The sequence below is a fragment of the Danio aesculapii genome, chromosome 24 (genome assembly GCF_903798145.1).
Source record: "Danio aesculapii chromosome 24, fDanAes4.1, whole genome shotgun sequence".
NCBI classification, from domain to species: Eukaryota; Metazoa; Chordata; class Actinopteri; order Cypriniformes; family Danionidae; genus Danio; species Danio aesculapii.
Window position 1 is genome coordinate 35,333,772 of NC_079458.1, and position 22,991 is coordinate 35,356,762.

Sequence of the window (22,991 nt, forward strand, 5' to 3'; positions counted from 1 at the left end):
ATCAGTTGTTAGAAATGAGTTATTAAAACTATTATGTGTAGAAATATGTTTAAAAAATTATCTCCGTTAAACAGAAATTGTGGAAAAAATTAATAATAATTTAGGTGGGCTAATAATTCCGACTTCTGTATGTACAAGTTTTAGAATATGGCAACATGAAAATATCATTAAAGTATATATTTACACTAAATGTCAAGTGGAATGTTCTAAATGTAATATTACTGTTATAAATTTGTTTAAAATTGTTTCAATTTCCTACTATGTTGTTGTCACATGAACTACATGTATTTTAAATTCAACAAATGATCTCCATTTTAAAGAGTAATAAGTCCATCTTCTAAACAAGTATAATCTAAAAATCTGAAATTAGGCAATCTATCTATGTTTTCACAGTGTATGTATCTATTGACAGTGTGATCAATTTTTTTTTTAAACAGAAAAGTCAATTTTTTAAACAAGTATAACCTAAAAATCTGAAATTGAGCAATCTATGCACGATATTATTGGACTAATAGTATGCCATTCCCAGCTTCTCTACTCATTTCTAATCATGAGAGTTTGCAGTGGACTCTATCCAACCCTAAATGTAATTGATTTAATCCCCGGTGATGTCATGTTCAGCCTCGGTTATGTAAAAGCCCAGCCCTGACTCTAGAGACTTCCACAGCTGTCTGTACCTGAGCCCAGCCACAAGCTAAAATACATCTATTTCCTTATAATACATCCATCTCCTGCGGCGCGAGACCACAGTCTGGTCTGTTTGGCAGTCAGGGTGACCCAGAGTCAGTGCGATGTTGTCAGAGCCCACCACAGACACACACCCTGTGGCGGAATGGGATTCTGCTGCTATTATTTCATAATGCAAATAACACACGTTTCCTTCGAGGATGCAGGGGGCCGAACTGACATCACCAGGCCAGATGCTATAGTTTGACATCCCACTTCTTCCCGCCACTGATATGACTGTGTTGTGACGGTCATGGCATGTACATATGTGCTGGTTATTGGTCATAGGAGAGAAATGTGTCGAGTCAGAGTGTTTTCAGAGTGGGATGGTCATTGTCAAGGCAGATATTTGAGATGTGTAGAATCATGTCAGCGATGCTTTACAAACACTCACAGGATGCTCTGTTTCAGTACCTTTCGCCCCTTAAGAGAAACCCATTGTTTTTTTAGTTAACATATGAGTGACTGACATGATAGAGAACACAAACATGGAGGATTCCTGTGGGTTGTCACAGTTAAATCGCAATAATTTGGTAATAAAGTAAGTCAACAAAAATATACAGTTGAAGTCAGAATTATTAGCCCCCCTACGTGAATTATTAGCCCCCCTGTATATTTTTCTCCAATTTCTGTTTAACGGAGGGCATTTCTAAACATAACAGTTTAAATAACTCATTTGTAATAGCTGATTTATTTTATCTTTGCCATGATGACAGTACATATTATTCTGTTATATATTTTTCAATATACTAGTATCCAGCTTAAAGTGACATCTAAGGGCTTAACCAGGTTAATTAGGCAGGTTGCAATGGTTTGTTCTGTAGATAATTGAAAAAAAAAATGCTGAAGGGGGCTAATACAGTCTTTCTCAGAGGTTTTGGTGCATTACTCACAACACTATTTACATTCGCACAACAGTTAATGCATTTCTCAAAACAATTATTCATTTGTGCACATCATAGCAGCAGTTTCTCATTCCTTCCAACAAATTGCAAATGCTTTTGGACGTGCATCAACTGCTTTCATACAACTCTCTGCTGTTTTATAACATTATCATTTGCTTATGTCATGTCAGTCAAAATTAACTTGTGAATGCTGAATAGTCATTCCATATAAAACTAATAGTCTTCATTTCATTACTTGAGTCATTACATACAAAAATGTTGAACTAGCTGTCAAAAATCTGTCAAGCTAATTTAAAAAAAAATTTAAATCTTTTTTTTCCCTGAAAATGTCATCTAAATTAAACAATTTTATGAATGATTTACAGACCTGTGTATGTTGTAGGTTCAGTTCCAATATGTACCGTGTTATTGTTTACAGTTGTGCACAGCTCTACCCGAAGGAAGTTTATGTTTTTTGTAAATAAGGGTGTGCTTATTCTTTTGCACAATGCTGTGAATAAATTAGAATCGCAAAGAGCAAATGCTTTAAAAATGTGAAACATACATATTCAGCGTCTTGTACTCAGATACCTCACTAAATACAGTGATGTCTAACTATACTGTAGTTTTCAAATAGCTGTGCTAATAGTATATAGTGCTGTCTTGAGCATTTTCAGGAAGTTAAAATTTGATTTCATTGCATTGGAAAAAAATTTGAGAGTAAACCTAATGAAAACAGGACAAAGCCATTTGACTATCTTGTTCATAAACAATGGTGTCAGGACTTTTCATCTTGATGACTCTGACACTTTCATTGACATCAATACTTGCTTTTGAGGAATGAGCTATCCATTTAGAGCAAGTGACACGCTTTTGCAGGTTATCAACTAGGTTTTGTAGTTGTTTTGAGAAATGCATTAACTGTTGTGCAAATGTAAATAGTGTTGTGTGAAATGCACCAAAGTGATTGAGAAAAGCTGTAATATTGAGAATGAAAATAGTTAAAAAAAAATGAAAAACTGCTTTTATTTCAGCCAAAATAAAACAAATAAGACTTTCTCCAGAAGAAAAAATATTATAGGAAATACTGTAAAAAATTCGTTCCTCTGTAAAACATAATTTAGGAAATATTTGAAAAAGAAAAAAAGCACAGGACTAATAATTTTGACTACAACTGTATATATTTATGTATGTGTAATGAAACTTAAAGGTGCAATAGGTGTTTTTAACAAAACCGTTTTTGTTATGCGGGTTGAACGTCTCTTCACATCCTGATAGCTGTCATTAAATGAAGTGGTGCAATTGTATGTATTTTAATATTCTTTGGAAGGTGTAGGGTGAAGAAAAGTTTGTCCAATTAAAACATTCTGTCCGAACATTATGATGAGCACCCTGTTTGCACAGAAAGGATAACGCCATGTGCCATTCTCTGCTCACGGATGTGGTTCACACAGAGAATGGCAGGCAAACGTCAACAAACACACCTTTTACCTTATTTTTTTAAAAGTTTGGTATTGTAATTATTACAGAATTGTGAATGTTATGTTCATGTTCATGCGTTCAGGAAGCATGGCTTTGAAAAGATATGAAAAAGACATTTAAGTGTATAACTAATAGCATAAATGGCCAAGTGAACATGTATTGCCATTCAGATTAAGAACATTTTGTTTTTATTAGATCTGTTATCAATTTTCTTTTTTATTTACTTTTTTTTACGGTCCTAAAATGTGAAGAAGAAGAAAATAAGGCAGGTGCATTATTTTGTCCTTTGGGAACAAATTGGATCGTTGGAATGTGCGTTTCTAACGAAATGAAGAAAGATTAACGAATGGATAAAGGCAGGGAAAAAAATGAGACATGCCCTGATAGCCCTGCCCTAAGGGCATTTCATGTGACCAGAAGTAAAGAAAAGTCATTTCAAGGGGTAGGAAAGATTATGATACAGCAGGGAAAATAAGTATTGTATTAAGTAAGTGCATCACCATTTTTTCAGAATGGTGCTGTTGACTTTATATTTTCTCCCGGATGTTGGTAACAACCAAAGAAATCCAAATATGCAAAGAAAACAAATCTAATTAGTTTACAAATTAAGTTATGCATAATAAAATAAAATGATGCTGGGAAAAAGTATTGAACACATGACGAAAGGGAGGTGTAGAAAGACATGGAAAGCTCAGACAGCAGCTGAAATCTCTCAGTAGTTCAGCAACCCTCTGCCCTTCGTCATTGTAAATTTATATCAGCTGCTTCAGTCCAACATCTACGTTATCAGGATGATGAAGATGAAATCAGAGTGGACATTTCAGCAAGACCATGATCCAAAACACATTCTCCATATGAGAGGCATCTTTAAGCTGCCATCACCATCGCCTTGTCTTTATAATATTAAATACATTTCAGTAGTTCAGTACTTTCTCCTTGTGTAATGTCATTATTATTACAAATAACTAATTCTTTTTTTTTTGTTTTTTTTTTTTATTATTATTAATTAAAATCAGGTCCAAATCCTTGTCAACCACTCCTTTAGAAATATTATCCCCAGGAAAAGACAAGACATGTTCAATACTTATTTCCCCCACTGTATTTAATTAAAGATTATGAGGGCAAATTAATTGCATATACATATAACAATAGGAAGAATAAATTTAAATTTCATTCCAACTTTAATGAAAAGTCTCAAACTAACTTTGGTTAAATTTTCACAATTGAAGTACAAGGCCCTATCCACATGTCAATGGGTTTAGGTAAATCCGCAAAAGTATCACTTCGGTAAGTATCACTGTTGTCAATGCGCTGAAACCAACATTTTAGATAACCTTTTACAGGGTAGAAAAATGTCATAGTACCATGTGACCAAAACAAGAAGGAAGAACTCCACATGGTACAACAACAGAGCTGGATTACAGAGCTGTGTTTGTGCTGCAGGAACTGCTAAGTTTATTGGCACTATTACAAAAAACCCTGCTCTGTAGCCTGATGTTAGCATGTTGTTAAGCTAATGATGCATTCAAGCTAATGCTAATGATGCTAAGCTAATTACGCTAATACAGTGCATAGTCACACACATATTGAGTTAAATTTCATCAAAATCTCTTTTTTTTTTTTAAATCAGTAGCCTACCTTCAAGTTTGTCAGCTTGAACTGTCATATTTTATTGCTGCTGTTTTGACTCTAGTGATGGAGAAATCACCTCTGCTTTAGTGAACTTTGGTGAACTTCCTCAGTTGTAGCTTGTGTTTTGGGTCTCATGGTTTGTTCATAAGAACTAGTTTATCTTCACATCATGTTCAGTTCAGTTCATAATAATAAAGTTCAGCGCATGAGAAAATCATTTAGAACAGCAGGAGACTGAATGTACCAGGTTAAAAAGGCAAATCTGTTGCTGCTGCTTTGGGACAGAGAGTGCTTTGTGCAATAGGGAGCTTTTCCGTTTTTTTTTTTTTTTTTTTTTGCTTTTACTGGGTGCCATGTCTGTATTTGGTCAAATGTTAAGAATGTTTGTTTAGAGATCTACTACATTTTTTTTATAAACACCAGTATTATACAACATATGGGAAGTACATGTAGTAGAGTACCAGTATGATATGAGTGCATTCCATCATAGGTGAAACAAATGAACAGTATTAAAGTGTAGTAACATACTGTACTTTCAGAATAGTAAACTAATGAAGGTGGAACTTCAATTATTTTATTTTATGGCTTGGTATGGCATGTATATATGTAGAAAGTTAATTAATGCTGTGTCATTACAGGCAAGATGAACTATGATTAATAAATGCTGTGCAAGTATTGTTCATATTGAATATATTTAAAGTATTCCCTCTGGAATAAAAATAGTGAATCTGAATAACTAATGAGTTGTTTTGTTCTCTTCTCAGGCCAAACACAAGGATGGTTGTGAGCGCAGTGAGGCATCAGCTCTGTCTCCTGCCGCTGAAGAGGAGCCCTTCTCATGGCCAGGCCCTAAAACTTTACACCTCCGCCGCACCTCTCACGGCTTCGGCTTCACGCTCCGTCACTTCATCGTTTATCCACCAGAGTCAGCCGTGCAGTCCTCTCTCAAGGTCAGTACACAGCAAATCCACATCCACACAGCCAGATCAATGACTTGATCAGATCAGTTGATCAGTTTATGTCTACTGTAATTCACAACGAGAGACTTTGCCACTTCATCTTCGAGGAAAACACATACACTTCATGTACACATAGACATTATCTACAGTTAAAGTCACAATTATTAACCGTTTTCTTTTATAAATATTTCCCAAATGATGTTCATCAAAGCAAGGAGTTTTTCACAGTATTTCCTATAATATTTTTTCTTCTGGAGAAAGTCTTATTTGTTTTATTTCGGCTGGAATAAAAGCAGCTTTTGATTTTTTTAAACCATTTTAAGGTCAATATTATTAGTCCAATTAAGCTATATTTTTTTCGATAGTGAACAGAACAAACCATCGTTATAGAATGACTTGCCTAATTACCCTAACTTGCCTAATTAACCAAGTTAAGCCTTTAAATTTCACTTTAAGCTGAATACTAGTGTCTTGAAAAATATCTAGTCAAATAATATTTACTGTCATCATGACAGAGATAAAATAAATCAGTTATTAGAAATGAGTCATTAAAACTATTATGCATATCAATGATCTCAGAGCTTTTTTTATGAGCACAGAGCTTGATCACATGGCTGTTCGTTAGGTCCGGATGAATGACCCAAATTAGGCTTACATGTAAATGCAGAGGGCATGGCCTGTGAGTCTCATCACAGTTTGTTTTGTCTTCTGATTGGCCTGTTGTCCACTGGGGTTTTACACTCGTGGAATTTACATGAAAAAGAGGAAACAGTGGTGTCTGGGGCTCACAGTATGCCCATTTCCATAAACTGATCTTTTATTATTTTACTATGCCTCTGTATACCTAGATTGTCAATATAGGGCACCTTTTAGGCCATTTTCACACCTTTAGATTGTTTAACTTGTTCCAAAACAGGCTTTAATTAGCTTTTTACAAGGTGATGTTTCTAAATAAATGAAAATGTGTTGAACAAACTAAAACTCATATAAAAGCACACCTGTTTATGTTCCATGATTCATGTAATTCTTCCATCGGAGGGAATGAACAGCAGCTCCATGTACTTACTGTGATTTCATTGACATTTTTGAGCAAAAATCCGGTCTTTGTTTTTTGACAGCTGTTCTGAAATCCGTTCAAATATCTGTCAAGCATTAATAAAACAAATATTGTTATTTTTTAATAAAAAATAACATGACGTTGGGATGGATCGCTTTCTCATCACAAGTGAACCGCTTCATGACAAGTTGTTTGGTTATAGATAACAATAAGGTTGTATTAGTTACTCACTAACAGGAACAAACAATGAACAATACATTTATTGCAGTATAATGTTTCAGTATGTTTGGATTGACGTGGATGGTTTTCAATCTAAAATGCTGTTTTAAAACTAAAACGCATCAGTGTAAATGGGGCCTGAGTCTTAAGCTAAATCCTGAATATTTGATGTCTGTATCTTTGGCAAATTCTGTGATTAGATCTTCCTTGCAAGTGTTTATTGCTATTTTTCTGGGTAAATCTGTGCAATCTAATATACAACAGTTGTGCAAATCCAGACAATCAGATCGGATCCAGTGTTTTTCTCCTTTATGTTTGTCATTTTTTGTGTGTAGTTTGCAGCATGGAACAGAATGGACTGTGTGTGGTCTGTGGATGGACACTGATAAGTAGGGCCAGACAGAATCTGCGGACATTTTTTGCTATTTCTGTTGAGAATTTTGTGAAAAATCTGTGGATTTATGCGGAATGACTTTGGGAGTATCGTAACTAAAAACTTTTTTTATATTATATATATTTTTAAGAATGTTTTAGGTGTCTTTCACCTTTAATTTGAATAGGATAGTGGAGGTTACAGACAGGAAAGTATTGGGAGCAGAGAGAGGGGAAGGGTCGGCAAAGGACCTCGAGCCAGGAATCGAACTTGAGTCGCCATGAGGACCATGGTGCTATATGTTGGCGACCTTTTTTTGAATGTTTACAATGCAAATTCAACTAGATCCACTTATTTGTTAAACAAAGCAAGTCTCTTGTATAATATATATATATATATATACTGAAAGACATTTAATATTACTATTATTATATCACAATGATGGGCGACGCAGTGGTGCAGTAGGTAGAGCTGTTGCCTCACAGCAAGAAGGTCGCTGGTTTGAGCCTCGGCTGGGTCAGTTGGCGTTTCTGTGTGGAGATTGCATGTTCTCCCTGCGTTCACGTGGGTTTCCTCTAGGTGCTCTGGTTTCCCCCACAGTCCAAAGACATGTGGCACAGGTGAATTGGGTAGGCTAAATTGTCCGTAGTGTATATGTGTGTGAATGAGTGTGTATGTGTTTCCCAGTGATGGGTTGCGGCTGGAAGGTCATCCGCTGCATAAAACATATGCTGGATAAGTTGGCGGTTCATTCCGCTGTGGCATCCCCAGATTAATAAAGGGACTAATGAATGATTAATAAATGGGACCAGGTTATTAAATAGGACAATGATATTACAGAAATTAATTTAAAAACTTAATAAATAATAAATAAAAATGTACACATAAATAAATAAAAATGTACACACTTTTACACAGGTAAAGAAATAGTCTCAATGATGGGTTACAAATCTGCGGAAATCTGCGTGCGCAGATTCCATGTGGGCCTACTGATAAGTCTCTATTTCTAAAGTGGCACTGCCATAGACCATTAACATTGTTACAAGAATTTTAGACTTTAACATGTGTTTACATTCATATTTATTTATCTACCGCTCTATAGTTCTAGTGTGTGTGTGTGTGTGTGTGTGTGCGTGCGTGCGTGCGTGCGTGCGTGCGTGCGTGTGCGTGCGCGTGCGTGCGTGCGTGCGTGCGTGCGTGCGTGCGTGTGTGTGCGTGTGTGTGTGTGCGCTGCTAGGATTACACTTTAAATGTAACATGATTCCAATCCCACAAAACTGCTGTTTTTTGAAATATCTGAATTTAAACGCTTTCTTGTTCTCTCTCTTTCAGGATGAAGACAATATCAGCAGAGGTGAGTTTACCTGCCTTCATCCACTATCTTTCCACTTTCTTTTTCTAAGGCCTTGGACTGAACTGATTTGATCAATTCAGAGTCTGCAAAGCTCTGGAATAGATCACTTTTTTCTCACCTTAAGACCATTCAAGACGTATATGACAACACTAAAGTTGAACAGGAGGGCTAATCATTTTGACATCAACTGTATATGAGACATTACATGAACATGTAGCCAACAGAAGAGAATCCCTTTAGAAGTAGCCTTGTTATTAATGATCTTGGTGCAGACCTTTTTTTTTGTAGAAGTTCATGCTTTATAAAAATAGATGGGAGATTCTCAGAACTCTCAGGTCTGTATGTGCTGCGCCTGTCATAAGAATGAAGTGTTATCTTCAGTGGCCTCTGTCTGACCTTACACCATGTGAATAGCAGGGAATCTTTAATGCTCGCGCCCGGGGCAGGAAAACTCCCAGCTGGCTGTGCAGCGTGCTCTGGCGGTTGATCAGCTGTGGGCTGGTGTTTGGTTACTGCAGACGAGTGCCATGACAGTTTGTGAAGTCACAAATCATACAATGTAGTGGAACATGCAGTTTTGTTTAGTTTCTTTCTTTCAGCAGAAAACTTGTGTGCTGTTGGGGATGCTTTTATCTACTTTTGGGTGATTTTGAGTGTTAATTTGCCCACAATATTCTCTGTGTTTCAGCAAATGGAATGATTTTAGTGACAAGTGTTATTTTGACACATATTTTTGGAAAATTTCTCATTAATAATTACACATAATCAATAATTAAACAATAATTAGATTTGCCATCGTTCTTCACCACATGTAGCCACTCTTTTGAGCACATCTTGCGGTCCATCTCTAAACAAATGTTTAGATTATTATTGAAGGTGCTCTCCAGCTATTGAAATTCCTGGCAGAGTAGCGAGTAAAAAAATTGTGCATGCAGAAATTGGACAAGAGGAATCAAAATGTAAATTATATAACAAGTATTGGATTCTTAGTATCTAATCCCGCTCAAATTTAATACAAGTTGTGTTTTTTTTACTTTTGTGGCTGTGAAGTTTAATAAGAATATATGAATATATATATATATATATATATATATATATATATATATATATATATATATATATATATATATATATATATATATATATATATATATATATATATTCATTCATTTTCTTTTCGGCTTAGTCCCTTTATTAATCTGGGATCGCCACAGCAGAATGAACCACCAACTTATCCAGCATTTGTTTTATGCAGCAGATGTACTACCAGCCACAACCCATCACTGGGAAACCCATACACTCTCATTCACACACATACATACACTATGGACAATTTAGCCTACCCAATTCACCTGTACCACATGTCTTTGGACTGTGGGGGAAACCAGAGCAGCCAGAGGAAACCCACGCAAACGCAGGGAGAACATGCAAACTCCACACAGAAACGCCAACTAACCCAGCCGAGGCTCGAACCAGCGACCTTCTGGCTGAGGCGACAGCACTACCTACTGCGCCACTGCGTCACCATATAATATAATATAATATAATATAATATAATATAATATAATATAATATAATATAATATAATATAATATAATATAATATAATATAATATAAAATATTATTAAATTAAATTAAATTATAATATATAAAATTATATTATATTATATTATATTATATTATATTATATTATATTATATTATAATATATTATATTATATTATATTATATTATATTATGTTAAATTATATAAAATTATATTATATATACAAAGGAATTATCGTCATTATTAATCGTGATTAATATTTTGAGCAAAATAATTGTAATTATAATTTTTCCGGTTATCTTGCAGCCCTAATTACAGCTATTCCTCACGTCTGGTATTTTTAGTGTTAACATGACATAATTAGCTGTTTATCCTTTTGCTGGGTTTTTAATCCAGCTTTTCTTTCTTTACATAAGAGTGGGCCTGGTCATTTCTAAAATATGACATGCCCGACTTTTGTTGTCCACTTCCAGCATCACGTGGTTGCTTTAATCACAAATTTAAAAATGCTGTAAAACTTAATTGTTGGATCAAAATCCACCAATTGAACAACTGGCAGTAAATATTTTGATAGTGAAGTTTATGCATCTCTTTGATTTGGTTCAGTCTGGTCTCTCTCTCCTCCTGCTTTTCTGGAATGTTTGTCAGACTTCACTTCATTCACATCCGAGTCACGTCTTATAAAACCCATCATGACAGCAGGAAAAGCTGCTCTGGCTTTCATCCACTGCACAAATTCATCATTTTTAATGCGTACACACTCCCTTACACACATACACACACAGATATTTAGCATTTTTCCCTGCCCCATGTTGTCATAACGGAGAGTCCTGCATGCTCGCAATGAGTGTGTCTGTGAAATTGCTTGGTTAGATATTGACATCTAATACCTGCTATTGTGAATTTGATTAGAGTCAACTTTAATTCACAGTTAAACTAATTTCAGCATGCGAAAATGTAAATCAAGGCACCTACAGCAAGAGCACTAAGACCTATTAGTATCACCTTTCTACTGGCTTCTGTGTAGGGATGTTCCCTGGGATGACTGTAGTGAATTGATCAGCCTTTCACTGACAGATTTGTTAAAGAGCATTTCCTGTAGGAAATTGAGAAGCAGAAAATTTCTGGTAAGCGTTCCTAAGTGGTGCATTCCAGAGAGTGTGGACGGGGGTGTGTAACCTGAAACTCACACAGACTAGCACAGATTTATTGTAGTGTTAAGAAAATGCTGCCCGTATGTGTAACACACGCCTTCAGTTGGCAGCTTTTATTAAGCTGTGGTCACACTAGAGTTTGAGCATGCCAAATTCAGTCAAACGGTGCTGCAGAAAAGGGGCGGGAAAAAAATAAGAACATGATTAGACACTCAAGTCAGAATGAAATCAAAATGTACTCTTCTTATTGTTATATTTGTGTATAGTAGTGCTTGTAATAAATGATGTATCTGTGCACTTTATTATTGTGTACAAATTAATTTGCCCTCATAATCTTTTATCAAATATCATAACCTTCTCTCCCTCCTCAAAATGACTTTTCTTCACCTCTGGTCACATGGAATGTCTTTTGGGTGGGGCTATCATGGGCGTGTCTAATTTCTGTTCTGCCTTCATCCATTTGTCAATAACCCAGGCTCATTATGGATACATACCTCTATATATACTGGAGAGTGCGAAATATGTCCCAGGAGGTACGTTTTTTTTTTTTTTTGCAGTTTTTGTTTTCGCGAGTCTTCTGTGTAAGCTTTTACAGATTTCAAATTTCTTTCACGAGTGCAATTTGCGCCTGCTCTTCTCGCGTAAATCCACCAGAGGCCGCTGTCGACTGACTGACCAATTGAGCAACTCCTCTCTGCATCTAAGGTCCACTGACTTATGAGGCGAGCCACTGGGCAAACTGGTCACAGCGGAAAAGCTCTCCGCATGGAGGTAAGCGGTCAGCTGGTAGATCGAAAAGCAACAGAAGCCATTGGTGGCGTCATGGCACCCCATAGTGTTCGTTTTAAAGGCAAAATGCAGCCATACATAGCTCTGGCTACATAATTCACTCTCTCCAGAAATATCAACGAGGTATGTATTCACAATGAGCCTGTGTTGATCCAATTGGTTCCCAAAGAACGAAATCATGCACCGGCCTACATTTTTTATAACTTCAGGACCGTTTGAAATTGATGTACTTTACAATATAAGAAAAAAGGACAATGTTACCTACTGTTTCATGGTGACTTTTATTAAAGCGAGCGATTGCTTCATATTTAAAATTTCTCTACAGAGAGGACACAATCCGTTGGCCTCACGTAATCAAGTGATTCCATTTTACAGGTCAGAGTTTGAATTTCATCAAACTTTGGAATTTAGCAACATTTCAATCTTGCACCACCGATCTGTCACATTTGCATACATATAAATGGAAGTCTATGGGCCAAAAAGTGTAGCGTGACCACGTGACTTTACTCAGATGAAGGGCAGGACTATTCTTAAGACCTCAGAGTGTGTTCTGGGTCGATGCTACAATATTTCTGGATTGGGTAGTTGCTAGAAGTTAAAGAATATTGTTTATTTTATTTATTATATTACCCATTTAATACATCTACTCCCACTCCGTCCCAAAACCTACCCTACACAGTAATGTAAAAACAGTCATTATAACCTGAATTACATATGTTATTGATTATATTACCCATTAATTGTATTTTATACATTTTTACCCCCACCCCAACCCTAAACCTACCGTTCATAGTAATGCCATTATAATGATAATTCATTCATTCATTCATTTTCTTTTCAGCTTGGTCGCTTTATTTAATCAGGGGTCGCCACAGCGGAATGAACCGCCAATTTATCCAGCATAAGAGCACCCACACACTCTCATTCACACTCATACACTACAGACAATTTAGCTTACCCAATTCACCTACACCTCTATCTTTGGACTTGTGGGGGAAACCGGAGCACCCGGTGGAAACCTACGCAAACACAGGGAGAACATGCAAACTACACACAGAAATGGCAACTTACTCAGCCAAGGCTCAAACCAGCAACATTCTTACTGTGAGGCGACAGCGCTACCCACTGCGCCACCGCGACACCCCTTTTATGATAATGATAATATTTTGTTAATGTCCAATCCTAATCCTACCTCTCATAGTAATATAAAAACAGTAATTATGACAAGAATGATTTGTTTTATCTATTAAATTACCCATTAATTTTACTATTAACATCTACCTCCACCCCAACCTTAAACCTACCCTTCAAAGTAATGTAAAAACAGTCATTATGGTTGTGTACAGTAATTTTATTGTTGAAATAATGTAAATAATTCTTGTTAACTTCCGGCCAGAGCTGTATCCCTTCTATACATTACTGCTGGATTGCTTGGTTCTAAATGACCCCAAAAGGGTGTACATGATATACTGGATTTTAAATGTGATTTAACATAGTGGTTTTGCTGTAAGACACATAATATGCTTCTTTTAGTAATGCAGTTGTTTATTAGAGACAACAATAAGATTAAATGGTGATTAAATAAAAATGTATTTTCTTATTTAAAAGAATTGCCATCACAAGTACACACACACAGAAAAAAAGAAAGAAAAAAGAAGAACCAAGATAACAAAACCATGTGTGTAAACATAATATTATGGTGTAGTTCACACTGCAGTTTTGTCATCTGTTTTGTATAATACACTAGCTGTAGTAATAATGAATACACTGTACAGTTGAAGTCAGAATTATTAGCCCCCCATTGAATTTTTTATTTATTTTTTTTATATTTCCCGAGTAATGTTTAACAGAGCAAGGAAATTTTCACAGTATTTCTGGTAATATTTTATCTTCTGGAGAAAGTCTTATTTGTTTTATTTCGGCTAGAATAAAAGCAGTTCTTAATTTTTTAAAAGCCATTTAAAGGTGAAAATTATTAGCCCCTTTAAGCTATATTTGTTTTCGATAGTCTACTGTACAAACCATCCTAGTTAAGCCCTTTAAATGTCTCTTTAAGCTGTATAGAAGTGTCTTGAATAATATCTAGTAAAATATTATTTACTGTCATCATGGCAAAGATAAAATAAATCAGATATTAGAGATGAGTTATTAAAACTATTATGTTTAGAAATGTGTTGAAAAAAATCTTCTGTCTGTTAAACAGAAATTGGGGGAAAAAATAAACGGGGCTAATAATTCAGGGGGGCTAATAATTCTGACTTCACCTGTATACAGTATATAAATCTAATTGAACTGACATATAGAGAGACTGTATATCTGAGAAATGTTCTCTGGGTTTTCTCGTCGTGTCGTAGACAAAATAGGATGTTTTCTTCCTCTTTTGCTTCTTATCATTGCATAGGACTAGATGTTTCCTTAGAGTAATTAGGATGTTTATTTGTCTGACGTATATGCAGAACGAGCCACAGGCATGTCTCTGTGTGTTTGTGTGTGTGTGTGTGTGTGGATGGAGATCTGCTCCCCACGTGCAGACAATCTGGGTGGAATGGTTGGATGTAGCCCAATTTGAACTGAGTATAAACAGCTTTATGACTTCAGTGCTCTTGCAGCCTTTTTAAAAGGGGTTTGAAAGAATGACACAATGTTTGTGTGTTTGTTAGTTGTTGTTTTTTTTTCCTCAGTGCTATAAAGCACTGGATATATTTATTCACTCAGTTCCTGTCATTGAATGTGTAGGGTGTTTAGCCGAGGACTACAAGGTGATCTTTCAGGCCTTGTCAGTTCATTGGAATGTAGTGTTTGCCATGTTTTCCATTTAATTGTTTATTGTTAAAATGGCAAATCTCGATTTTGAGGGGAAAATAGTAGCAGACTTTGCATTAGAGGCATTGTGTTCGTTCTTCATACGTGGATTGCTCAGCTGGATTTGATTATTGGTGATTTGACATTTTTGTTGTCATAGTAACAGGAACTGTAAGCTCAAAGCTGCTAGGAAACAGGAGTATTTCATATGAACAGGAGTTATGTCAAGTGAAGGTGATACTGGAAGTATGTACGCTCATATTTTCTGACATTTCCTTACAACAAGGTTATAACAGTTTTAGATTTTTGACTTTTTGTTTTCAAATTCAGTTTAATTAGTTTTTAGAGGCAGATTTACTAGTTTTTATTAGTTTTTATATTTTGAAATTGCAGTTTTAGTTTAGTTTTTATTAGTTTCAGTATTAGTTTAAGTTTTTTTTCTTTCTAAATTGGGATTTTTTTAGGTACAAGATTCAAAATCATCAGAATAAAAGTTGTATGATAAAAATTCAACCAAAGATACGTTTTTTTTTTTAAACTTGTATTAAGAGGACACAAGAACCCTCAATCTACCACAACCATCTAGCCTACCCATCCTCAAATTCAAAAACAACAGCCCACAAGATAGCAGCCCTAAGTACCGTACAATAGGCTTGGGCGGTAATGCGGTAATATGGTATACCGCAAAATCTAAAAATAGCAACGGTGTCAGTTTCAATACCGTTATACTGTCATAAAAAAACAATGCACTTATATAAGAGACAAGTATTAAATATTATTTATTTAATGCCTAAAAATGCATATGCGTGATTGTCATCACTGGACAGTGTGGAGGAGAGAGAGAGAGGTGAGGTAAGATGTCGAGTCGCGCACCAAGTGACCTGGTCTCGAAAAAGAACCCAACCTTTGCAGTTTGGCAGTATTTCGGGTTTTGACCGAACGACAGGGGAGATGTGTATCCTTCAGGTGGTTTGTCAAGCCCACTCACCTGCTTGGAGCACACTCACACATCCTACAGTTATGTGGGTCATTGTGTGTATGCTTTACTAAAAATATAGGTCTTTAATCTAGTTTTGAGCTGAGAGAGTGTGGCTGAGCCTTGGACATTATCAGGAAGGCTGTTCCAGAGTGTAGGAGCCATATATGAGAATGCTTGACCTCCTTTAGTGGACTTTCCGATTTTGCAATGTGCTTGCTACATAAGACTTTTTATTTAAGCTTTTGTGATCTACGGTAACAAATATGGTTGAATAAAGCTTGAAGTTTAGAATCTGATCTTAAATTAAAATCCCACAAGGATTCCACATTGTGTGGCAGTTTCTCTTCGTAAGTTTAGATTTAGCATGTTCAATTCAATTCAATTCACCTTTATTTGTATAGCGCTTATACAATGTAGATTGTGTCAAAGCAGCTTCACATAAAAGGTCATAGTAAATTGGAGCAGTGTAGTTCAGTTTTTAGTGTTTAAGTTCAGTTCAGTTTAGCTCAGTTCAGTATGGTTTAATAATCACTACTGAGAGTCCAAACACTGAAGAGCAAATCCAACGATGCGCAGCTCTATAGATCCTAAACCATGCAAGCCAGTGGCGACAGCGGAGAGGGGAAAAAAACTTCACTAATTGGCGAAAGTGAAGAAAAAAAAACCTTGAGAGAAACCAGACTCAGTTGGGCACGATCATTTTAATTTCTCCGCTGGCCAAACGTCTTGTGCAGAGCTGCAGTCTCAGCGGCGGAGGCTGGAAGCTGGCCTCAGCGAAGACTCGTCTGTCTCTGGAGCGTCACAGGAATCAGTCTCATGTTCTCCACTCCTCCATGACCACCACAGTAGCTGCTCAGGATACGGCCTGGTCCAAGATATGGAAACCTTGGGATCATCTCGTCATTGGTCTTGGGTCGAATCAGTGACTCTGCATAGTCTGAGGGCCTCGGGAAGAGTATCCCCAGGTGGAAATGGAGAATAAAGAAAATAATTAGCGTAGCTGCTGTTCATAGTGTATATAAACAAGATGTAGAACCTGTGTGGAAGCCCGCTAAGTGGTGCACTGAGTGTATGCTTTACTAAACAGATAGGTCTTTAATCGAGTTTTGATTTGGGAGAGTGTGTCTGAGCCTCGGACGTTATCAGGAAGGCTATTCCAGAGTTTAGGAGCTTATATGAGAAGGCTCGACCTCCTTTACTCGACTTAGCTATTCTGGGTACTACCAGAAACCCTGAGTTTTAAGATCTTAAAGAGCGAGTTGCCTTAATTTCACAATTAACATGATTGCCCCTTTAAAACAATGCAAACAAATAAACATTTCATATCAACAGTCACAGTTCATTCACAGTGAAGACTTTTGAGAGATTGCTCTGGTGAAAACAAAAAAAAGTCAACATCTGTTCAAATATTTGTTTTGCTTTTCTGTGAAAACACATGCCAGAGATATTTCATTTCATTCTATTTTCTTGCCAATGTTTTGGGTGGCGTCCATGAGGACAGGGATGGGAGCAATAGCACAAGCAAATAGAATTCCTCATGATTCTTGGAGGAGCAGTAAAACCCCACCTTTACGCTCAGGGTCCGGACTGGGTTTGGATGATCTCCAGAAACGGACCCTAGAGTCTCCGCTGCTTTATTACACCAGCGCTCCCTGACTGCAATAGATATGGAGAAGGCTTATAAATAAGAGAGCTCTCTGGGTTCCCAAAAATCAATGTGCTTTTGGCTGCAGTCAGACAAAAGCTTTGCTGCTCTCCTCGATCTCCTGTTTTTCTGAATCTGATTGTTATGGTTTTACATTAAACATTCATTTGTTTAGCGGATGCTTTTGTGATGTCAAATTTCAAGTGAGAAAAACGATAAGTTATTCATTTTAAAGTGTGTTTGGAATAGAATTACATTATACTTGTATTTTTTATTGCAATATACTTTATGCGTACTTTGTAATTCCTAATAGAAAAGAGCACATAAATGTTTGGGTTTTGATGAAATTATTTAATTTAATTTATTTATTATTTATTTATAATTTATTATTATATTTTTAACATTAATTTTTATATCTATATTTATTGAATATGTTTTTATTTTTATTTTATCCAGTCAAATTGTGCAGATGTGCTATGGATAAAAAAACGTGTCCACATTTATAAATTTATAAATGTATTTATTTATTTTATGTTTTGCCTGATGCCTCTGGATTAAAAGTGTGTTGTATTCAAATAATGTAACAACAATAACACAAGCTATGTATTTTGGAACACCTTTGCCATATTTTGCAAAATAATAAACTAAAATTCACATGAAACTATAGACTTTTTAAAAATGTTATCCATACAATATCATCATATAACACAGCACAATTTAGTACTGCACAATAAACTGCACCAGAGAAGTATTGTGATACCCCACTGTGCAACTGAGCTGAGTTGACAGCAAATGTGTATATCTGTGGAGTGCAGGACTGGTGTAGTGAGACCAAATATTGGCTGATATATATGCTCTGGTAGAATAGTTCTAGGTGTTGGTATTGGTGTTGACAAAACTGACTGACTATAAGCCAAAGCTGGACATAACTGGTCACTACAATAATGTTTGTGATGGATTGATGTATTGCCTTGTTGTTTTGTTGTATATTAAACAATAGTGACAGCTTATGCAGTTTTTTAATAAGATGTTTGGTGGATTGTGCACAGTGGCTCAATGGCCTTTGGCTTTATATTTGTGCTAGATTTCAAATCAAATAGCATGCCATTTAAAAGATACTTCAAACAAATATATCACTTCACTGGCATTAGTGTTAGGTGTAACTATAGTTTCAAAGTAACTAGTTACTGTAATTTTTTTTGCATTGTACAAGTAAGGGATTACTTAAAATTTTAGGTAATTTAATTACAGTTTCTTATAATATATTCACCTAAATATTGTACTTAAATACAATAGTTCTCTATAAATCAATTCAGAGAAGCAGTGTAATTTTAATTCTTTTTTTTTTTGTTATACAGATTTATTGCGCAGAATAATTTTTTTTAACTCTCATGTAAACAGGCAGATCAGATTTATTGAGGCATTTTGTTTTGTACGTCATTAAACTCTGCGACAATGTGTTGCTTCCCCACGGTTTAATGATGTAGAAGGAAGAGCGTGTGTGGAGACGCCGACGCGGTAAACAACAACAACAGAGGAAACACGGAGGAGGAAAGTGGTCAGTCACCACCAGTGCTCCCACCAGACCTGAGATCTGTCCCGTACCCACAAATAAACCATAGGCGCAAGCTGCAATGACGGCACATTCCCTCCTCCTTAACCTCAAAATCATTTTAAAGTTGGGCGAACTTCGCATAATTCGCAAAGCTAAAAGCAAGACAATTTCTTCCATGGTGGCTAGTGTGGCGCAGATGCGAGAACCTGCCTTTACGCATGCGTGACGTCGTAAATTGTATGGCAAGTGTAAACACATTAATCAGATATGGGTCACAATTAAAAGAACATGTAAACAGACAGCCAAAAAAAATCAGATATAGGCAACAAATCGGAATAGGGCATCAAGAACTGACAGTGTAAACAAGGCCTTTGAAACGTTTTGATTTTTGATTTGTTTAAAATACAAGTTGTTAATATTTTAAATATTATTGTCACATGACACTCGCATTTAAAGAGTTAAAGAGTTGATTTCCATTGTCTCTGTGTTGGGATTTATGTGGGTTTTCAGTATTGAATCAAGTAATTAAATTCCTATTGAGTAACTAAGTTACTTTTCAGAAAAAAAGTTATTCAAATGCAATTTTAATGATCTAATTTCTAATTAATTACTTTTTTTAAGTAACAGAATCAGGGTACCAATTACAGGGGGGTTTGGGGGGCTCTGATCCCCCTAATCAATGCTTGATCCCCCCCTAAAGAACATCAAAACAAGATGTTTGGGGGCTCAGTCATTTAATAGTTAAGAAATAGTTTGCTCTGATCTGTATCTTAAATAATATTACTAATTAAAATAATAGACAACCCCTATAATGGTTCATACCATTGTGAATGCATGTTTCCGCCAAAAATATTCATTTAACCAGCAAATCTAGACCGTGTAAGTGTTCACAAAACATGTTTCTTGTAAAATAGGGGTTTATACTGTAGGTGTCTGTACAACTAGAAGTATAGTTTGCATTTTATCATACACTTGCTCGCACATGGAAGTTAAACAGTAAAATAAAAAATATGTGCTGTTTTTCATGGTCATCCATTAATGGGAGAAGGAATGCAAACCTGTCACCTTTAATTTAATATCGCAAATGTCATTGAGAACCATTCAATATCCCTCCAAAAAGTTTGATTAATAAATTATGTGATTGAATTATATATATAACTTTGGTTCACTGAGGCATATTACTGAACATAGCTGAAAAACTTGACCCCCCCATCCCGATCATCAATGTATAATTCACACCCTGGTCAGAATACTATTATGGCTTGTGTTTTTTTCTGTACATAAGAGTGTCTGTCAGATGAAAGATGGGCATTTGCGTCTTTATTGTACACTTGTGCAGCATACCAACTCCAACTCTCGGTTTATTCCCTCTCTCTCCCTCCTGTGCCTGAAAGCGAGAGACAGAGAGAGCGAGTCGGTGCTGTGTTGTGCAGGAATTTGGCCCTGCTGTGTAATGTTGAAGGGAATCAAGGGAATGGGCGTCCTCCCAATCGCTGCCAAACAACATTATCCAACACAAAACAACAGGAGGGCCAGCTGCGCACGAGAGACTTTAGCCAAAATAACACACACAGAGATGGAAAAAAGACGGAGGAAAGATTAGGTCAAATCGAGAAGAGTGGAAAATACTAGAGTAAAGAATATAGAGCGGAGTTTGGCTAAGCTCATTATGTCAACAAAAGCAAACAGTCTCTCGCTGACTGTGTCAGGCTGATGACCTGATATACACTACACACTCGCAGATATAAAGATACAAAAGCTGTCACTTTTGAAGTCAGAATTATTAACCTCCCTGGATATTTTTTTCCCAATTTCTGTTTAACGGAGAGAAGATTTTTCTAAACATAATAGTTTTAATAACTCATTGCTAATAACTGTTTTCTTTTTATCTTTGCCAATGACAGTACATACTGTTTTACTAGATATTTGTCAAGATAGTATTCAGCTTAAAGAGGGCATTTAAAGGCTTAACTAGGTTAATTAGGATAAATAAGCATGTTAGGGTTGTAAGTAATTGTATAACAATGGTTTGTTCTGTAGACAATAAGGAAAAATAGCTTAAGGGAGCTAATAATATTGACCTTAAAATAGTTTATATATATATTTATACAAGAATCGAATCTGATGGACAATATCAGCACTTGTACAGCCTCTTTGCCCTTGTGTATTACTCCGCCCACATACAGTGACATTAGATCAATAAACTCACTACAGTTTGGTAAATATTGCAGCTGTTGGACAACATAATGTACTTTTGAGGCTTTTTAGGTGAGAATGTAGTTGTTTAGATTGCAGCTATGCAGTAATTTCGGAGATTCAGCACATGGGCGTCCATAAGCAGACAAAGAAATTGACGTTCTGCCACAAGATGGCGACAGAGACCGCATAATAAATCCTTAGGGTGAAGAACCTAGCATAAATTTAAATTTACAGCTGATCAAATCATTATAAAACTGGTAAATGACACTCTAAAGCGATCTCTCTCTTTTGTATTTTGTAGTGCTGTAATTATACCATAGTAATCTAGTAGTGTTTGCTTTGCCTAGGCTTTTTTGGGGTTAATTATTGTGATCTCCTGATTGCAACAAGGAAATACTGAGAAATGTCTCTAGATTGATGGCATTTCATGACGTTCAGCCTTATAATCTTAAAATGGGAGCAAAATTAAATGTTTTGTCATCATTTCGTAATTAGACATTATGCTAGAGAATCATTCAAATACTAGCTATAAAGTGACGTTGGTGAAGTAGCAAGTTTCTACTCCTCTGACGGTCAAATGCAGGTGTGAATGAATGGCGGAAGAAAGTAGTTCCTCATACAAAAGGGTTTTTGAGACTTTCTGTGTTTAATTTTCTTTTTTACATACACGATTATGTTGTCGAACTGTGGTATAAATGCAATATCACACTCGTAGCAGTGCGATATGGTTGTATATCGTCACTGGTGGCACACTAAGACACTCTGCCTGTGGCCTTGAGTCAATGCATACCTCCCACCAATGCCTTTCATGGCATTTCGTGATATACCAGAAGCAAGAAACAAATTGTGAGTGGTAAAAGCTGTGTTTGCTGTGGCATCACTGTTCATTATTTCATACTCACTCACTCACTCACACAGACTAACAAAAGAGATTCCAGACTCTGGGGGTTACACAAACCTGTCCACACAAAGGCGGATTTGAGAGTGCCCTCCTCTGCCCTCTATTGATGTGTTGAAGAAAAGCATGTTTGAATGAGTCACCCAAGGGACGGCAGAGAATTTGGCACAGCAGCCAGTGTGAAACATCATCACATGCGGACACATTCAGATCACACTAGAGTTGCAGCCATTAGTCTCCAAACTCTAAATAGCTACTTCATTGCTGTTTGTTGAACTTTAAACACATCGTTCTTCCAAAAAAAGCAAACACTTCATGTTGTTTATTTGATTTTTTTTTCATGACATACACAGGAATCAAATCAGGAAGAAAAAGTTAGGGCAGTATTGAAAACACAAATAAAAAGTAATTATTTCTAAATTTATTTTGACTTGTATTCCATTGCAGACAATTCTTTTCGGCTTAGTCCCTTTATTAATCTGGGGTCGCCACAGCGGAATGAACCGCCAACTCATCCAGCATTTGTTTTATGCAGCGGATGCCCTTCCAGCTGCAACCCATCACTGGGAAACACATACACACTTATTCACACACACATACATACACTACGGACAATTAAGCCTATCCAATTCACCTGTACCACATGTCTTTGGACTGTGGGGGAAACCGGAGCACCCGGAGGAAACCAACGCGAATGCAGGGAGAACATGCAAACTCCACACAGAAACGCCAACTGACC

At 36.2% G+C, this 22,991-nt stretch overlaps 1 protein-coding gene across 3 annotated transcripts in view; it reads left to right on the forward strand.

The window, feature by feature from the left end:
* Positions 1-22,991, forward strand: part of LOC130218758 (rho GTPase-activating protein 21) — a 142,257-nt gene that overhangs the window by 70,649 nt on the left and 48,617 nt on the right. For all 3 annotated transcript variants that reach the window (XM_056451017.1, XM_056451015.1, XM_056451016.1), the window contains 2 exons: positions 5,489-5,674; positions 8,665-8,686. In XM_056451017.1, the coding sequence (XP_056306992.1) occupies positions 5,489-5,674; positions 8,665-8,686 (208 nt within the window). The remainder of the gene's footprint in view (positions 1-5,488; positions 5,675-8,664; positions 8,687-22,991) is intronic.